The 17577-nt window shown below is 37.8% G+C and overlaps 1 protein-coding gene across 2 annotated transcripts in view; it reads right to left on the bottom strand.

The window, feature by feature from the left end:
- The window catches only part of TTC8 (tetratricopeptide repeat domain 8), a 36616-nt gene extending 25472 nt beyond the window's left edge, over nucleotides 1-11144 (bottom strand). For both annotated transcript variants that reach the window (XM_056493301.1, XM_056493302.1), the window contains exons 1-5: nucleotides 10910-11144; nucleotides 4337-4366; nucleotides 1254-1374; nucleotides 335-398; nucleotides 36-195 (exon numbers count right to left, since the gene is read on the bottom strand). In XM_056493301.1, coding sequence (XP_056349276.1) covers nucleotides 36-195; nucleotides 335-398; nucleotides 1254-1374; nucleotides 4337-4366; nucleotides 10910-11017 — 483 coding nt within the window. In that variant the 5' untranslated portion in view covers nucleotides 11018-11144. The remainder of the gene's footprint in view (nucleotides 1-35; nucleotides 196-334; nucleotides 399-1253; nucleotides 1375-4336; nucleotides 4367-10909) is intronic.
- Nucleotides 11145-17577: the final 6433 nt, after the last annotated feature.

The following is a 17577-nucleotide window of genomic DNA, read 5'->3' as shown; positions in this document are numbered from 1 at the left end:
ATCTCCCATTCTGGGAAGAGAGGCAAGCAGCTCACCGTGCCCGGCCTGATGTAGCCCCCGGAGGCGCTGGTGATTGGGCGGGCAGTGAGAGCTGTCCGAGGTGTTCGTATCGCCTGCTCCATGGTGCTGGGCCGCCCGCCTTGCGTGCTGGGCCTCACAAATCCTGTAATGGGTCTTCCTGATTGAGTTACTGGCCTGAAGATGTTAAGCACATTATCCTTACGTTAAGTGGTATTTATTGACAGGGAATTTAAACATATCATTTTCAGAAGTTCAAGTTCATGATTTGTTCATTTTTAACTTGTCACATTTTTAAAAATGGATTATCACGTACCTAACAGCTGGGCTGGGGCCTCCACCTTGGCCAGTTCCAGGAATTTTCAAAGATGTTCCTGGTCCTACAAAATAAAACCATTTCTCTCTTCACTTTGAGATATTACTCCCTTGTCCAGGGATTTAAACTGCTTGGTAGGCAAAGCACAGACAATACCAATTATAATATGAGAGGTGTGGCTACACAATTTTATGTTTCTCAACTATGACTTTAGTGGAGGAGGATACCCTGAAAGATCTGCTACAGTGAAAGACCTGAGTCAAGACCAACTATGGCTAACACACTTTAACAGCAAAAAACAAAGCCCCAGCCAGTAAGCACCCATTTTTATTAAGTCATGTTTGTAAGTGGAGTAATCACAGAACCACCGAATGGTGGAGGTTTGACCTTCTTTCAAAGGTCATCTGGTCCAACCATGCCCAAGCAGGGGCACCTGAAGCCAGTTGCCCAGGACCCTATTTAGATGGTTTCTGGATAGCTCTAAGGAGGTAGACTCCACAGTCTCCCTGGGCAGACTGTGCCAGTTCTCATTCACCCTCACAGATAAAAATAAATGTTTCCTGATGCTCAGAAGAAACCTCCTGAGTTTCAGTTTGTGCCCACTGCCTCTGCTCCTGTCACTAGGCATCACTGATTCTGTCCTCCTTGCACTGTTTAGTGATTTCTGTGCTTACTTTCTATGCAAAAGTGCAATTGAGCACAGTCTGAACTCTCATCTGACAGGCCTAAGTGCTATATCAAGAACACATGTGGATCTCGACATTGCCATGCAACCATAAAACAATCTAAAATACTTTTTCCCCAATACTAAATGCTGTATCAGGTCACCTCAGTTTGTACTACTCTATGGTAGATGACACAAGAGATAGCCAAAAGAGCTCTTGTTGAGTAAATGTATTTAAGTGAAAGTCAATCTTACGTGCAACTTGAGCAACAGCATTTTCATCCAGGATGATCTCTGCAATTCCTTCCTGATCCATATCAATTTCATCCACATACACCATTTCTGTCAAAGCTCGTGTTTTCAGGCTCCAGGCAGCCTGAATAAGGATAAGTAAAAAGTAAAATATCTTCAAGACACTAATTAAATACTCTAATCACCAATTCCACCATTTCTTTATTATTCAATGCACAGTTTTATTAGGCTTGAATAAGGTATTGACTTAAAAACAGCTGAGTATATCCATCTGTCTAATGGAGGTATAAAAGGGGACTGAGTCCTTTGTTCAAAGCATCAGCTGTAAAACACTGTATAAATACATACCCTAGGCATTTCAGATTATAAGAGTATTGGAATACATTTTAGTGACCTGAATTGACAAATTACTACATTGTATGTCTTGGAGGATAATCTGAGCAGTGTGGAAAGGCAAGCATAACTCTAGCCTGTGTGACAAGCTTTGTGTAGATTATGAAGACACCAAATCTGTGGGGAGGAAAAAGAAAACATGAAAAATCAGTAGCAGCTATACAGAAATACCAACAGAGTAAGTGTAGGTCCAACCACTTTGATAATTTGATATGCTTGTAAGGTACTCATACAACTGGCATAATAAAGGAAGCCACAAGACCAATCCCAGATCCCTGATCAGATACTGAACAGATCATCATAAAATTTTCCAAGTAAAAATCACTGCCAAAATAATTAGATTTGTTTCCTTTTTAACACACAGTACAGCAGTCTGGTGGAAAAGTGTAATTAATATTTGCTAACGAGACCTTTCAAAATAGAAACAGACTGATGCTATCGTAATAGAAAAAAAAGGTCAAACACATGGAAATGTTTGTTCCTTAAATAAGAGGTATGAGAAGATCTGAAATTCAGGCTTATTTAATAATTTAAGTAATCATTTAATGAGACACTTCTCATTCATCCTGTCTTTTCCACTAGACTTCCCTTCTATGCAAATTTGTGTCAATCAAAAAGAAAGTGTATCTAAAGATGCTGAAATATTTAATTATTCTTTTAAAAAGTGCTTTTTTCCAAGCAGAAGGAGGGCTTCAGCCAGCTGATTCAACCATGATTAGAAATCTTTATTCAGGAATGAAGAGAAGGGAATTCAGCAGGATGATCTAAATCTAGGTCAGAGAGTAATAATCCAGATCTGCTTTATTTTCTTTTAGTTTCTTCCTATGTAGTAGGATGACAGCCTTTAATTAATGTTAAGATTTCTGTTGGATGTTCAACACCTTTAATGTTTTTTCATGATTCTAAGAAGTATTTAGTTTGATGAATTTTTAATACCTTGATGGTATTCTGTTCTTTTCAAAGACATGTATATCTGCAGTCAATATAATCATGTCTATACATGGAATATGCTCCAATTACAGCTCTTGTATAGCCAACCACTGGCTAATTTCTTACTAGAAGCAAGAACATCTGCCCATAGTAATGATCTTTTCCTGGAAATTGGAAGTAGTAACTCCTCTACACTAATTGCTAAAACTGAGGTCAGTTGTTTACACAGGCATAAGTGTATTATTGTGATTTTTCCACTAACTAAAATCTGAAAATGTCTTTTTAAAATCAACATGTCTCTTTGTAATTACTGGGCAAATATCTGTCATAAAAAGTAGATTCCCTAGGTATCTCTTCCAGTCTAAAGCTCCTAGTCAAGGCTTCACAGCCAACAAAAAATTCAAATATCACACAGTATTCCTTAATTCAGGAATCTAAAACATCTGTTTGCAGATTACAGATCATCTGCCTTCTCTTTGTGAGACTGATAATTTTGTTTTGTGATAACCACCATATCTGGAGCTTATGAAGATAAACTGCATTTTTATGAAATGGCACCTATATGGTAGGAAAAAGAAAGGGAAGCTCATTTCAGACAACCCACATATTCACAACATAACAAATTTAGCTTGCTTAACTCATAATCTGAACAAAATTTACAATACCTAATAGCAATTAAAGAGCTTCAGAAATGTGATACAGTATACAGCATGTAAGTCTAAACTCCAGAAAGAAAAGTAACAAAACATTTTTCGCTCAGTTTATGAGAAGTTTGTAACTTCTCGAGTATTGATAGAATTGAGTATTTTCTTCTTATTCCTGAAAAGTCCAAAAACCAAATTAAAAATATAAACTTAGTATTTAAATTTAAATGTTTTCTCTGAACATGAATACACATTTCTAAGAGCTTGTATTCTCCAATAATCCCTTCTATTATAACAAATTTTATTTCATTACAATGAAAACCTCAGAACACAACTACATTGTGGAAGGTAATAATTACACTCAAGAAGATATCCTGTAGTGTTTCAGTGAAACCATTCTTTATGTAAACAACTTGCATGAATTCATGATGTGTAATTAAAGACCTGTAAAATATGTTATGGAGCTATATTTGAAGATGTCATTTCACATTGCATTTAATCTCTTCTGGCTGTGGGCGAGAGTCAGAAGATGCCATCACCTGCACAATACTGTTCTTGCAGTTGAAATAATCTAGAGCTAATGTGGGCAGTGTGAAAATTAATTAATTACTCTCAGTCTTCCATCACTTATGCAAACCATCATGATGTACCTACAAGGCTACCAGAGTCTACACAAGGTAGGCAGTGAGCCAGAGCTGCAAGAGCAGGAAAAGCATGGGTAAGAGCCCACCATTACATGCATTAAATAAAACATGAAATTGAGCCCTAAGAGCACAAACATTGTTCTGTCTGTGAATACATGTTGTTTTCTTCCTAATCTCATCTGCAGACGAAGGTCATTCAGTTCAAGGTAGATACAATTTAGCTTTTAGAAAGCACTGAATTGCTGAATAAAGGTATAGGAAAAATATGAGAGAAATAAAATTCTATCAAATATAAAAGCTGCCTGTTCAAAATATCAGAAATCTTCCCCTTATCAAATGTAATGCCTTACCAATAACAACAACAAAAGAAAATCATGCTATTGAGGACTTAACAACAAAACAAGTATTATTCAGTGTATCAGAAATTCTTCCCAGTGACTGCATCAAGTAATTGTATTTATGGAAAGAACTTTACCTGAAACACAGTGTATTCAGAATCAAGCTCCTGAAAAGAGAGAGAATAGAAACTAAGGAATGTAAATGCCAAACAATAAAAACAACAACACAAGTGCATTTGTACTTTGTGATGACCTCATTTTGCACAAACATTTTCTCTCTGACACATATATCCAAATTTCCATTTTATTACATTATCTCAACTTACATCCATTATGAAGCTAATCAATGTTTTGCACAATGAAAGTAAATTTGAAGTGAGTGTATCTTTCTGATACCTTTGCTTTCTTGCTTCTGCTGGATCATCCTAGCCAAATCTTAGATTAACATTCAAGCATTATGAAGCTGAAAAATGATAGATTAAAAGAAAATGAAGATATATGCAGATCTCCTAAAAATTAACCAGATTATCACACCATGGTCTTCAGAATGTCTACTTAATAAAATCCATTTTTGCACACTTTTTTTAGTTGCTGCTGGTGATCACAATGATACCACTCAAGAAGACAAAAGAAAATTTTAACACTTTTTCATGGTACTTTTATGATGGAGATGATGTATTCATTGCATTTGGACAGTCATATTGCAAGTGTAATATATGTCAAATTAACAGCCTATTGCACTACTGAAAAACAAAATAAAAGCTACCAGATTAAGTTTACTGTAAGTGAAAAAGCTGGAATTTGCATCTACTTGAAAACTTCTGGTAAAACTGAGTAAATAGCATGACAAGAAAAAATGTAGGTTTAACACCAATTAATGTGTAATTATCATGTTTACATAATATTTAAACTACCCTTCAGTGCTTTTGTTGTTCACTTCCAGGGACTGGCGATGAGTTTTTACTAATGCATACTTTAGCTTTAAACAAGGAAAGTGAGAGATAGTCACTTTCTCTAAATCATTATTAATCTTTTGTAGTATCAGACAATTTCTGTTCCTAGAGGCAATGAAAATTTTCTTGCATATCTGGCATTGAGTAAATCTATCACAATTAAACCAACTATATCAGACTGAATATACAGTCTTCAAGAAATACAGACTATAAAGGGACTTCTGAAGGTCTCTAGTCCAAAGTCCTCAAAGCAAGGTCAGCTATGAAGTCAGCTGAGGTTGCTCCAAGTCCTGTCCAACTGGACCTGAAAACTTGCAAGGATGGAGGCTGCACAATGCCACTGGGTAACCTGTTCCACTGCTGACTATCCTTATTGAGAAATGTTTTTCTTCATACCAAGCCAAAACCTCCTTCACTTCCCTGCATCATTGCAAGTGGTCCCTGGCTCCATTTCCTTGATAACCTCCTTGTATATATTAGAAAGCTGCTACTGGATTACACCAATATCTTCTCCCAGCTCAAGCACTGTCCTGCTGCTGGCTTGCTTTGCAGCCAAGACACAGAGTTGCCTTCTGTTTCACCAGGAGAATGGCAATGTCAAGATCACCTCACTGTTGTATGAGACTTGGCCTACTTCTTTCAATTAGAACATTTTTACTCAGTAAATTCTATGGCAGCAGGGACCTGGAATACTGGTGAAGGACATCTTCCTTCTGTAGTGTACCGGAATTTGTGGCCTTTAAAGGATTGTGTTTGGAGCCTAAAAGTTGTTCACTGGTGTTAGAATGCTTAACACATCTTACACATTGAGTATTCTATGGAACTAGATATTGATTCAGGGATTAATCTCAGTTGACTGTGACATACCTGGGCCTGACTAAGGCACTGAAACTGGCTTTGCATCTTAGTTGTATGATTAAATGAACTACTACAATTCTTTTATGTATGGCAGTTGTTTTCTGAGAAAAAGAAACTATTCAGCTTTCTCAGTGATAAAGGACATTGAGGTATTTCAGCTTGCATTTTATTCACCCCATTGTGTCTGAGCATTACAGTACATATGAAGATGGTTTTAAGAACAGTAGGTGGTCTTCCATACCATGTGTGCTACAGTAACTAATGAGGACAAGCTAGGAATATTATGTCAACACTAATACAGAAACACCTCAATGTTATAGATATGTATATTACTTTAGGCACTGTTCATTAGGTTTAAAAAATAATTTAAAAATCAAACAAATTTACTTATGTAGGAACACTTATATTACTATAAAATTCAGAAATTACATCCCTCATGATTTTGGCAAAAAAGCAGAGTTGATCAATAATACTAAAACCATTGCACTCTTGTAATTGTAGGTGAGAGTATGCATTATTCATACATACTAATACATTGTTTCAGTTTTTGACAAGAAGTAACTTTAGATTTAGTAGGTAACAGGACACTCAGATTAAACAAAAGTATGGAATAACAAAAATTACATTAAAATATAATATACTTTAACTTGGGTGGATCCAGCAGTTGCTACACATGCAAGTAATCCACAGGAACTAGATTTTAAATAAAGAGTTATTTGAGAGGATTAACAAATAACATTGCCCTGTAAGCTTGTCTCTCAAAACAAAAGCTCAAATTTATTCTTCATTTACACATATAAAGCTCCCTTGAAAGTCAAAAGATTGTAAAAGCAATGAAGGAAATATTTAATCCAGATCCCTAAATCCACTGAGGACATTTTAATATTAAAATGTAAAGTAATTTTATTTGAATATCAAAAAATACTTAGAATAAATAAGTGTTTTGATGCTCATAGCCTGGAAGAGGGAATATATCACATACCTTATATTATTAATAAGGTTTCCCTCAGGTGAGTTTAATTTAATACATGCAAAATATTAAAATTATTATATTCTGAAAATGCTCTTTAAATTATTAAGAGCAGAAACACAAAAAAGGACCCCAAACCTTTACCAAGGAACAATGACTTCACTGTCACTATTTTCAAGCATAAACCTACTGTTACACCAATAAGTGTTTTCAGTTGAAAATGCTTTTTCAAATCAAGTTCAATGCCCATAAACATAACTGTGATAACTTTATTATGATCTTACAAAAACAAGTGTGCAAATTATAGCAGCTGAAAGTTCAACATGGAAGAAGAAAGGATGAATGAACAAAATGAAATCCTCAAAGACCATTAATCAAGTTAAAGGAAGAACATCCACTATATGTCTATTAATTATATGAGGCAAATTTTTTCTATTGTTAAAATAGAGCAGGCCTCAAACATGAGTTCTGTTTATTGCCTTGAATCTGACATATGGAACACAAAGAGTAATCAGATTAGGTGATTAATCAGGATGATCAACAGAGACAGTCCTGGATTGTATTTCCTCTAGGTCATGCTATTGCTATAAAAACAGAAGACAAAGCCTGTTTGCTTACAATAGGAAATAATTAAACTGAACACCAGTATTTTACATATTTCTATGCCCAAATGCTAGTCATAAAAATACAGTTTTTACTTATCCCAAGATAAGAATGTCGGCATAGAAGTGAATTACACTATACTCCATTTAAATTCCTAATTCTTAAATGAAGAAATGCACAGGATATTTTAGAGAAAATAAATTCAATCTTCCACAAGACGTAAATCAGTAGCAGCTAATCATTCTTCTATCACAATGTTATTTATTAAGAACTCTTCAGGAAAACTTAATGGATTCAAAAACATTTCAATTTTTTTGTTGTTGTTGTGCTCTTTAAGAATTCAAGATTTATAGTGGCACAGTATTTGATACTGCTATGCAAGAATATTTCTGATTCATACCCAGTTAGCCAAAAGGTCAACAAAGTACTTTAAAAACCTCCTAGGGCTTACTGCATCTGGTGACAGGGTTCAAAGAGAGTTCTTCACCAATTAAGATAGCTTCTAAATGTATGTACATGTGACTATTAACTAGACCATCAGTAAACTTATTTTTAAGATCCTCGTATCATCTTTTACCATGTTCTTAAAGGAGAACTTCTTGTCATTATACTTGTGATACAAACATATCCTGAATACTAAGCTATATGTACAGGAGTGGTAAATCAAGACAAAGGTCAAGATATAGTGGTCAAGAAAATTTCTTACTACTTTTTTAAGTGTGGTGGCAAAAATGTACCTACATCTAAGGCTATTGTAAAAAGCTGGTTTCTGCAGCCCACAGCTCTAGAACAGTTCTGCAGATCAATGGAGCAGGAGTGGTGCTACAATTTAGCAGAGGAGCTGGGAAAAAAGTGCACGTTTTTACACAGGAAAGGCCATCTCTTTAGGCAGTAAAACTCTCCAGTTAGGCATTGTTAGTCTCTTCCTTTACTTATCTGCTGTTACCTGTCTTAGAAGGGAGAAGGCCAGTTACCTGAGCATAAAAAAGTTCTGACCTGTAAGAGTCACTGTTTAACACAACCTGGGCATGTCTTTAAAGGACACCAGCTCCTGTAGCTTAAATTATATCCTAATGCATGCTGTTCAAAGAAGTGAGTCCCTGAACAGTGACAGGAGCTACTGGTCCTACAAGATCCCTCTTTCCCTGGTTGCAGAGGTTGGGAAGCACATGCTTAGCAGAATATGGGACAAGAGGATAAGAACAGATGGCACAGTGATTACAGCCATTGAGTATTGCCTCGTGCTGCACAGCAGCTCACTTAATCCAAACTTTCTGCAAGTGTTGTCATTTGTCTGTCTGCTTTCCTGGTGCCCAACATGACATCTCTCAGGTCTGATTTGCAGAAGTGCTACCATTAAGAATCTGACCATTAAATCTGCTAGAATTGCTATGTGTTTTTTAAGCATTATAAACCACACTTACTGGTTTAGGTACTAAAAATGATACATACTTCATTTTAGATAATTTGCCAGGTTATATTAAAATACTACTAATGTAACTCACACAGATGGAAAACAGCAATATTTTTGGTAGGTGGCTGAAGATGACAAAATTAAAGTTCTATCAAAATATTTAGGAACTACAGATTTCATTAACATGCCATTTCAAAATTAACAGAGATACCAGAAATCAAAGTCAAACTGCCTGAGAATGATCCTGGATTCTCAGTTAATGTGGAAATAAAATAATTATAGATCACTTTTCTAATATTCACAATTACAGTGAATTAGCTGATACACTACTATTGGAATAAATTCAGAATAATGTAAAATAGGATTAGACTAGGCAATTCAGGAGAGTTAAGTAATACATGTCATTTATTTGAGTTCTAATTACCTCAGTGTTCAGCCTTGGATATTAGTACCTTTCAAAGGTTTTACAAAAATAATGATTTTATTAAATGTAAGGTATATATGGTACCATCCATAAACATGATTCAATTTTTCATTCTGCTGTATTAAGTACGCTCAAAACAGTTTGTAAGGTTTCAAGGACATATAAAACATATTCTTGATGCACGTTACTACTTTCTTTACTCCACCCCTGAAGTTTTGCAGGGTAAAGAGGATTGATTGCAACCTGAAAGTAGCAAGTGTTAGAAAGTAATGAGCTGAAAGTGCAACAACATGGGTAAGGAAAACACCCTTACAAAGAGAAGCAAAATAAATACAGGCTTATTTGGGACAGATAACCAGAAAATATTAGGATTTAAAGTTTATTGCAATAAAAAGGGTAAAATCTCAATATCATGAACACAGAGAGAAATGCTATTACATTAAGTTTGCCACGAATGTTCTATTTTAATTAGAAAATAAAAAATGTTTTGATGAAGAGATTTTAGGTGTAACATTTTGTATATTGAACTGGTATGAGTTTGGTTCAAGTTGCACTCTTGAAAGTTATTTAACCAATATTCTGGTTTCTGCAACCTGTTGTACCACAATGAACAGGTGGTATAAACAATGCTACATCTTCTCCTGTCAGGAGTTTTGCTTTTTGTCTGGATTAACAGAGAGGAATGATGGAAAAGAGCTGTGTAGCCATTCCATTACACACCGCAAGATCTCTTAACCTTATGTGATTTGGCCCATACAGCAGCTATGACATCTCAACATCAGTATAAAACCAACAAGAACATCTCTAGCAGACATGACTTTTAATCTCAGCTTTTCTCTCTTTAACTCTGCAAAACCTTGAGTGCGTTAAAGCTCTCGTTGCGAAGAGCCCGGCCCGCGCAGCTGTCACGACAGCGCTCCGGCAGCACACGGGCAGTACCGGCGGCACTCCGGCAGTACCGGCAGCACACCGGCAGTACCGGCGGCACTCCGGCAGTACCGGCGGCACACCGGCAGTACCGGCGGCACACCGGCTGTACCGGCAGCACTCCGGCAGTACCGGCGGCACTCCGGCAGTACCGGCGGCACACCGGCAGTACCGGCAGTACCGGCGGCACTCCGGCAGTACCGGCAGCACTCCGGCAGTACCGGCGGCACACCGGCAGTACCGGCGGCACACCGGCAGTACGGGCAACACCGCTCCCCGCTCTGGGGCCGGGGCTCCGGGACAGGCTCCCGGGGCGTGTCTGGGGCGGAGCGCAGCGCCCGCCCGCCGCCTCCAGGCCCGAGGAGCGCGGGGAGGCGGCGCTGCCCGGCCCGGCCTCCGGCTGCGGGAGCTGGCGCGGCCCAGCGCTCGCTCCTCGCTCACGGGGATCGCACCCGGCCCCTCAGGGATGCAGCAGGCACAGAGGGGTCCCGTGGTGCTGAGGCAGCCGGGACGCGGCCGCTGCCCGCCCTCATCGCCGCCTCCCGGCCCGGCCCCCGCTACCTGCTCGCCGTGCGGCCTCTCCAGCAGCTGCGAGCAGACATCGGCGCACTCCCGGAACTTCCTCCGCCTGAAGTAGCTCCAGGCCTGGAACAGCGGCTCCAGCCCCATCTCGCCGCGGGAGCACCGAGGGGGTCCGGCCGGGCCCGGCGCCTTCCTCCGCCTTGCCGCCGAGCGGGGCCGCGCTGGTGCTGCCGCAGCCCCGGGCCCCGCCTCGGCCGGCTGGGGCGGAGCGCGGGGCCGCGGGGGAGGCGGCTCTGGGCCTGCGGGGCCCCGCCGCTCCCGGCCCCGGCCCCGGCCCCGGCTGCCCTGCGACCCCGGCACGGAGCTGCGGCCCCGCTCCCGGCCAGCCCCTCCCTGCCAGCGCCGCTCGTGACTGAAACGGAGTTCGATCTGTAATACTGGGACCTGTTTATTTCCAGTAACCCCACTGTTCTTAACTGTTGTCATTTTCTGTCCTATTATCTAGAGGAGTTAGAGTAAATGCCTAAACAAGAATACGGTCCATCAATCCATGTTCGGTTAAATGTCATTTAGAACTATGGAGCCCCCGATGAGAAAAGTACAGATTGCTATGAGCAACACTTTGCAGTCTTGCAGACTTTATCAGTTCCTTTAGTTCATTTGTTTTTGCAGGGAAATCATCAGACCAAGATACTTAGAGATTTAAATGTTTGAGTTCATTTGCTCCTAGTTTATGTGTACTATAAAATGGTGATTGCAACCATCAACCAAAGTAAAAGAAAAAAATGCCTAGGGATGCTTGGAGCACTGGCTGCATTTGTGGTGTGGGATGAACACTAACAAGATTGCTAAAATCACATTGTTGCCATTTAAAGAGATCATTCTGGTTTTATTGGTTTTGTCTCGCTTAGACTAGCATTTTGTACCAAAATGCATGTAATTAATACCCAGGTTAGGAAGATTGATGTCAGATGTAAAGATGGAGAAGCAGAAGTGGCAGTCCCAGGACTATCACTTATTCCAATATGGGAGTAAGTTGTTTGAACTGCAGTGTAGCTTCTCAGCAAAAGGAAGGGGAAGATGGGGGAAGATGGTTCTGCAGCAATTTTTGTTTGCTATACTGCTGGGAAAGGTATTCATTGCACTTAATGATCAAGCTGAACTAATGTTATCCTATTGTAGCAATTAGATCAAGATGCATCTTCAGCTTTTTTACAATGAGATTTTGCAGTGTTGCAAATGAAAGGAAAATCAATTTTTCTTCTTTCCAGCCACCCCTGGAAGGGGTTTTTGTTCTCTGGTTGCAGATAAGGAGGGTTTTTTTCAGTTTCTCTATAATATATGAAGCCAGGAAATTTTTCTCTGGTATTGGCTCACAGGTAATCCTATGCATATAATCTCTGAAGTCTTTTCCACTGATAATATTGCTTTTCACGTCCTGTGTGGAGGAATATTCTGAGCTTTCTAATACGGGAATTCTCATTTATATTGATGAGCAAAATCGCCAAATTTGAACTTTTAACCAGTATTTTCTCCAAATATTAATCTCTGTGGGTGGCCACATTCCACTTCTCTAACTTACTAAAATCCTGGAATGCAGCATAGAGAGTCCCTGTGACTGTCATTGCATGCTTTGTGGAATCCTGTATGCCAGTCTCCCTCCAGTGTAACTGCATGGAAGCTAAACAGCGAGGAATTATTCTCAGAGCCTTCTGGAACACACTGCTCCAGTGTGGGCCCCCCATGGGATCACCAGTCCTACCATGAACCTGTTCCAGTATGGGCTCCTCTCTCCATGAGGCCACAGGTCCTGCAAGGAGCCTGCTCCATGTAGCAAAACTCTCCACAGGACAGCTTTTCAGTGGCTTATGGGAAATCATAGTGGTTGTTTTTAGTACCATTAGTAGTGCTTAAATCTCAATATTCAGGAATTACTTTTGTCATACTTGTGTGTAGAATGTGGAAAAAGAATTATTTTCAATATTCTCTGTTTCTTTCCCAGAGCTCAGGGCTAAGACACTATCTGTAGTATGCTAGAGCTATCCATTTCTTTCACCCACCCTCTCAAAATGAGGAAAATTTATTTTGTGGGAAGTTCAACAAAATTAATTTTGGAAATTACACCTGAGATGTACCTGATTTATAGGAGAAGAACAAATTTTAATTTTTCTGTTTAACATTGACAGAAAAAAGAATCATAATTTAGTAATAACAGCATCCTGGGAGAGATTGTCTAGGTGGACAAAACATTTTCCCATGTGAAATGTTACAAGTAATGTCTGATTGTGTGATATTATGAAAGGTGGGATTTGCTTGGCTTTAGTGCAGTATAGGCTTGTCTGAATTTTTTTACCAAAAGTTTTGTAGTCTCGTGATTAGTCCTTTCCACTACCTTAAATAAAAATGCTTAATTGATCATAATAGTCAAATGTTATCCAACTATAATGAATTCCTCCATGTTTATTCAGTCAGTGCTATATTGGGACAATGATAGGTAAGTGACATAACTAGAGAAATCACCAGGGTTTATTAAAGAAAAGGCATGTGCTTGTCTTGTATAACTATGCACATTCATTGTATTAGAGGTGACCTGATCTTAGCTGGGATGTTTTGAGTGACTATTCTCATCCTCTGTGAATAGACAGGAAATTTAGTGGTGCTGCTTTATTTACAGCTTGAGTATTGTGATGATATCACTGTCACACAGGTAATTTGAACCTTGGCTTAATTTATTTGAACCAAGAACAAAAAATTCAGGAACCAGAGGTAAGGGTCCATTTCTTTTCTGTCTATTATTTATTCTTAATTTTAAAACTAGTTGTCCCTGAGACAGGCTGCAATAAAAATTGTCACTATAGTTATTTATAGATGAAAATATCAGGGGGTTCTACTGAACAGAATGAATTATTTTTATCTTTATTCAGAAAACACATGGGTTTGTATAATTGCTTTTTAAAAAACATAGATTTTGTGACAACTATAACTGTGTACTTGATTTTAGTCATGTTTCAATTAAATGTTCAATACCTTGTCATGATTAAATGTTGCTTAGAGATTTAAATCTGCTTCACATTTTCACCTTTTATTTTAACAGGTTTGTCCTTTTTGCTGAGGACACTTTAAACTGATACTGAACACTGTATCTGAATGGATAGATGTCTTTAATGTTTGTCATCTTTATACACTCCTCCAGAATAAATGATTGAGATGCCTCAAATGCTTTGCATTTTCTGGATGTGTTTATAACTTTTCTTTGCCAGTCTCTTAATATTTAAACTCTGAGTTTAAATGTATCTCATGTATCATGAGGTACATGAATTAGCTTCTTACAAAGTATGTACAAAAGAAAGTAGGATAGGACCCATCAACACTTAATATACCTTTCATTTTACAGGTTGACTTTGTCTCCAATGACTGTAAGTCTCCCATGGCAGTCCTTTGTGCACCAATCAATCATACTTATTTCTTGAATTAGAAATGCTAATAATTAGCCTTATGAATGTGCATTCATAATACTTTCCTCATGAATGTGCATTCTTACAATAAAACCAGAAATAGAACCTAAAAATAGATCCTAAAATTCCCTTGAAGTCTTAAAATTTCTTAGGCAGCTCTGAGGAGAAATATCCTGTATCCCTTAGTAGCTAACTCATTTAGATGCAGGCTACTGCTTCTGTCAGTTACTCATCTCTCTTGAGATATAAGATTACATAAAAAGGATGTAATTTGAAGCTCAATACAATTAACAAGGACTTGAAAACAAATATTGAAGTTGTGACACATCTACTTGCAGATTGCCTCAGCTGAAAATCTCTTGTTCACCTTTGAGCAAGAGTTGGCATCCTGAAAGTTGACATGCAATAAAGGTTCGTTCTGATGAGTCAGTTACCTTTGGTATCAGGAGAATTGAGAACAATGGAGCATAGGTTTGGTTTTGTGTTCTTTGAAGGGACCCAAACGGGACTACAGATCAGACCATGCCAGGGAAAGGCACACAGATGTGGCAGAAGGGACAAAGAGGAAGTTCTCTATTTATGTGCTATTTTCAGCAAGGACTCTGACATCTGGAGCTGAGTTCACATATTTGCTTGCAGAACCCATTTCTTGCTGACTGTAGAAAATTTAAAGATGTCATGCAAATGAAATTGCATTAAGAGTAGAGGTTTGTTCTGAGGCACAGATTCAGCGTCCAGGAAAGTAATTTGTAGTAACAGCTTCAGGTTGCATTCTGTGACCAGCCAAGACAACATGCATCAATAGCAATTATTGCAATCATAAATAAGAATTCTGCTGTTTCTTTCTTACCATAAATGATATCCTAATCATGGTTACCATGGTCTAGCTGAAAAGGAACTATCCAGCAATTGATAACAGAAAAGAGATGGCAAAAACGTTCAGGTCCTAAACCTCAATCTTCCTTCATAGGACTTTATGTCTGTCCTCTGTTATTTATGCCTTGACTGAACCCACTCTTTGTAATCACGCCCACACCTCCTCCAGTGTACAGAATGAATGGGATGTTTTTCAAGTGAGATTATTACCTTTTTATCTGTAGTGCTTCATATAAGGCACTATTTCTTGTTTGATGCAGATGCTCTGTGTGCTGTGCTGAATATAGATTAGTGTTCATAAGACTGGAAGAAATCAATGCAGCTATAAAAAAACAAACAGTAGCGTATGAAAAAGGCTGGCATGTTATTTCCATTTAAAGATAGGTTGCAAAAAAAATTGCAAAAGATCCACTGATGACTGGATGTTGAACTTAAAAATATGGATTTTACTATTTTTCTTCCTTTTCAAGTTTAGGGCAGCTAGATTAACACACTTATTTGCAGTGGATCCTAAATATCAAAGTAGGAAAAGTGGTGATAGTACAAAGTTAGCATATCTGTCATATCTGGAAATCTTGATATAAATGGTTTTGGTCATATATACATATATATAAATGCAGTGGAGAGAGAATACAGATTGCCTTGTACTAAGCCTACTATATTAATTCCAAAATCATTCCAGCATCATCATTTGTTATATACCTGTTAGCTCCCACAAAAAGAAAAGAAATTATGTAGGTGCCCTACAAATCTACTTTCTTCCTTTTAGGAGTCTTAGTCTGTTTTATTATTAGTTTATCATTTTTAGAGCAAAGATGTGGGGAAAAGATCTATTTTGAGGATGAGTGGAGTTTTATAAAGGAGTGGCTGTTTTATAAAGCCTTTAAAAAGGCTTTATAAAGACTTGTGCACAGTGGTTATACTAGAAATTTCTATTATGTAGCAGTTTATGGCCTCTATTTTCTTTTACAATTGGAAGCACTTGAAAAGAACTATTTGCTGTCCTAAAAGTAGGCTTACTGTACTTCAGTTGGCACTGACTGTAGTGCTTTGTGACTCTATTCCAGTCCTTAACTGATCTATGCCAGTGCTTAGTTAAATCTGGTAGTATGAAGTCATACCATGAAATTAATTAATTCAAGGTCTGCATTCCACTGCTTAATAGTATTATGTTACTTTTTAAATTTCTTGGCATTATGGGAGTTAGTACTATTACTTTACTTAATGTTTAAATATTTTATTTCCTTAGTTCTTCTGAAAATTTGTATCATTGCTAGTAAATTATGTCATATTTGATAACCTGAAACATTGTATATTGATGCTATGTAGTGACTTATGGTTAAGATGTTTCATGATTCCTTTTGACATCTAAGATTTTGGAGACCTTTTGCAAAGTCAGTACTGTGTACTGTATTTTGAAAGCCTTGTCAGCTGCTGTATAAAAAGAGGTCAGCTCAACCTCACCATTTTAATCTAATAATTATCGTCAGCCAGCTAAAATTTTGATTCTCTCCCCAAACAATATTAACAACATGTTTTGGGGTTGATCATCCTATGCTATCCTAGCTGTAAAGAAAGGATTTAAAACAGGTACAAAAGTTGCGATTCTGTGCGAAGTGTTGTTTCACATTGGTTTTGATCATATCATAAAATGGAGCCTGAGATAGCTGTCACATACGTAGAATTTAAAGTAAATTGCATTCTATATTTGGTCATTAGTCAACAGTTGAAATTGATTTTAAGAGTTCAGAATCAGATTTTTATCATAAGTCTATTGATAGAAAATGCCTTGGATTTTAACTACCATCCCTTTATGTGCTGCATTTAAACCTGTAGAGGTTGTCATATGTTATGTCAAATGCTGGTCTTGATACAAGTTCTTCAAATCACTTAGATGAATAATTTCAGTACTTGTAATTTTACCTAAAATGCACACTAAAGAAAGCTGTTTAGATCCAAGTTGGGTGTATGATTAGATCCATGATTAGATCCATGGTGTGTAAACACAGTATCATTGCTGAAAGAAACTGAGTGCTCTATTGAGGGACATCAGAATGTGTCCTGGTGTCAGTTTGTTGGCAGTCAGAAACACAGTAGTTTTTTCATTATCTATAGACTGAAAATAATTATTTTAGTGGACTGTTCCCTTGTGCTAACATAAATTTTAGGGCCAAAGCTCATGATAGACATTTTAATAAAGAATATAAATGTTAGCACCTAACTAACTAACTAATATTAAACACTATTTTACTACAACAACTTCAGATGGAACTGAATGTAGAAGTTCATCTGCATTTATTTGAGGAAAAATATATTCTGTGATGGAAGTTCTTAGACTGAGATTTTTGCCATTGAAATCAGAAACCCCTCTTTCAC

The sequence above is a fragment of the Oenanthe melanoleuca genome, chromosome 5 (genome assembly GCF_029582105.1).
Source record: "Oenanthe melanoleuca isolate GR-GAL-2019-014 chromosome 5, OMel1.0, whole genome shotgun sequence".
Lineage (NCBI taxonomy): Eukaryota > Metazoa > Chordata > Aves > Passeriformes > Muscicapidae > Oenanthe > Oenanthe melanoleuca.
The sequence above is the reverse complement of the archived record's forward strand: the minus strand, read 5'-3'. Positions and strand labels throughout refer to the sequence as shown.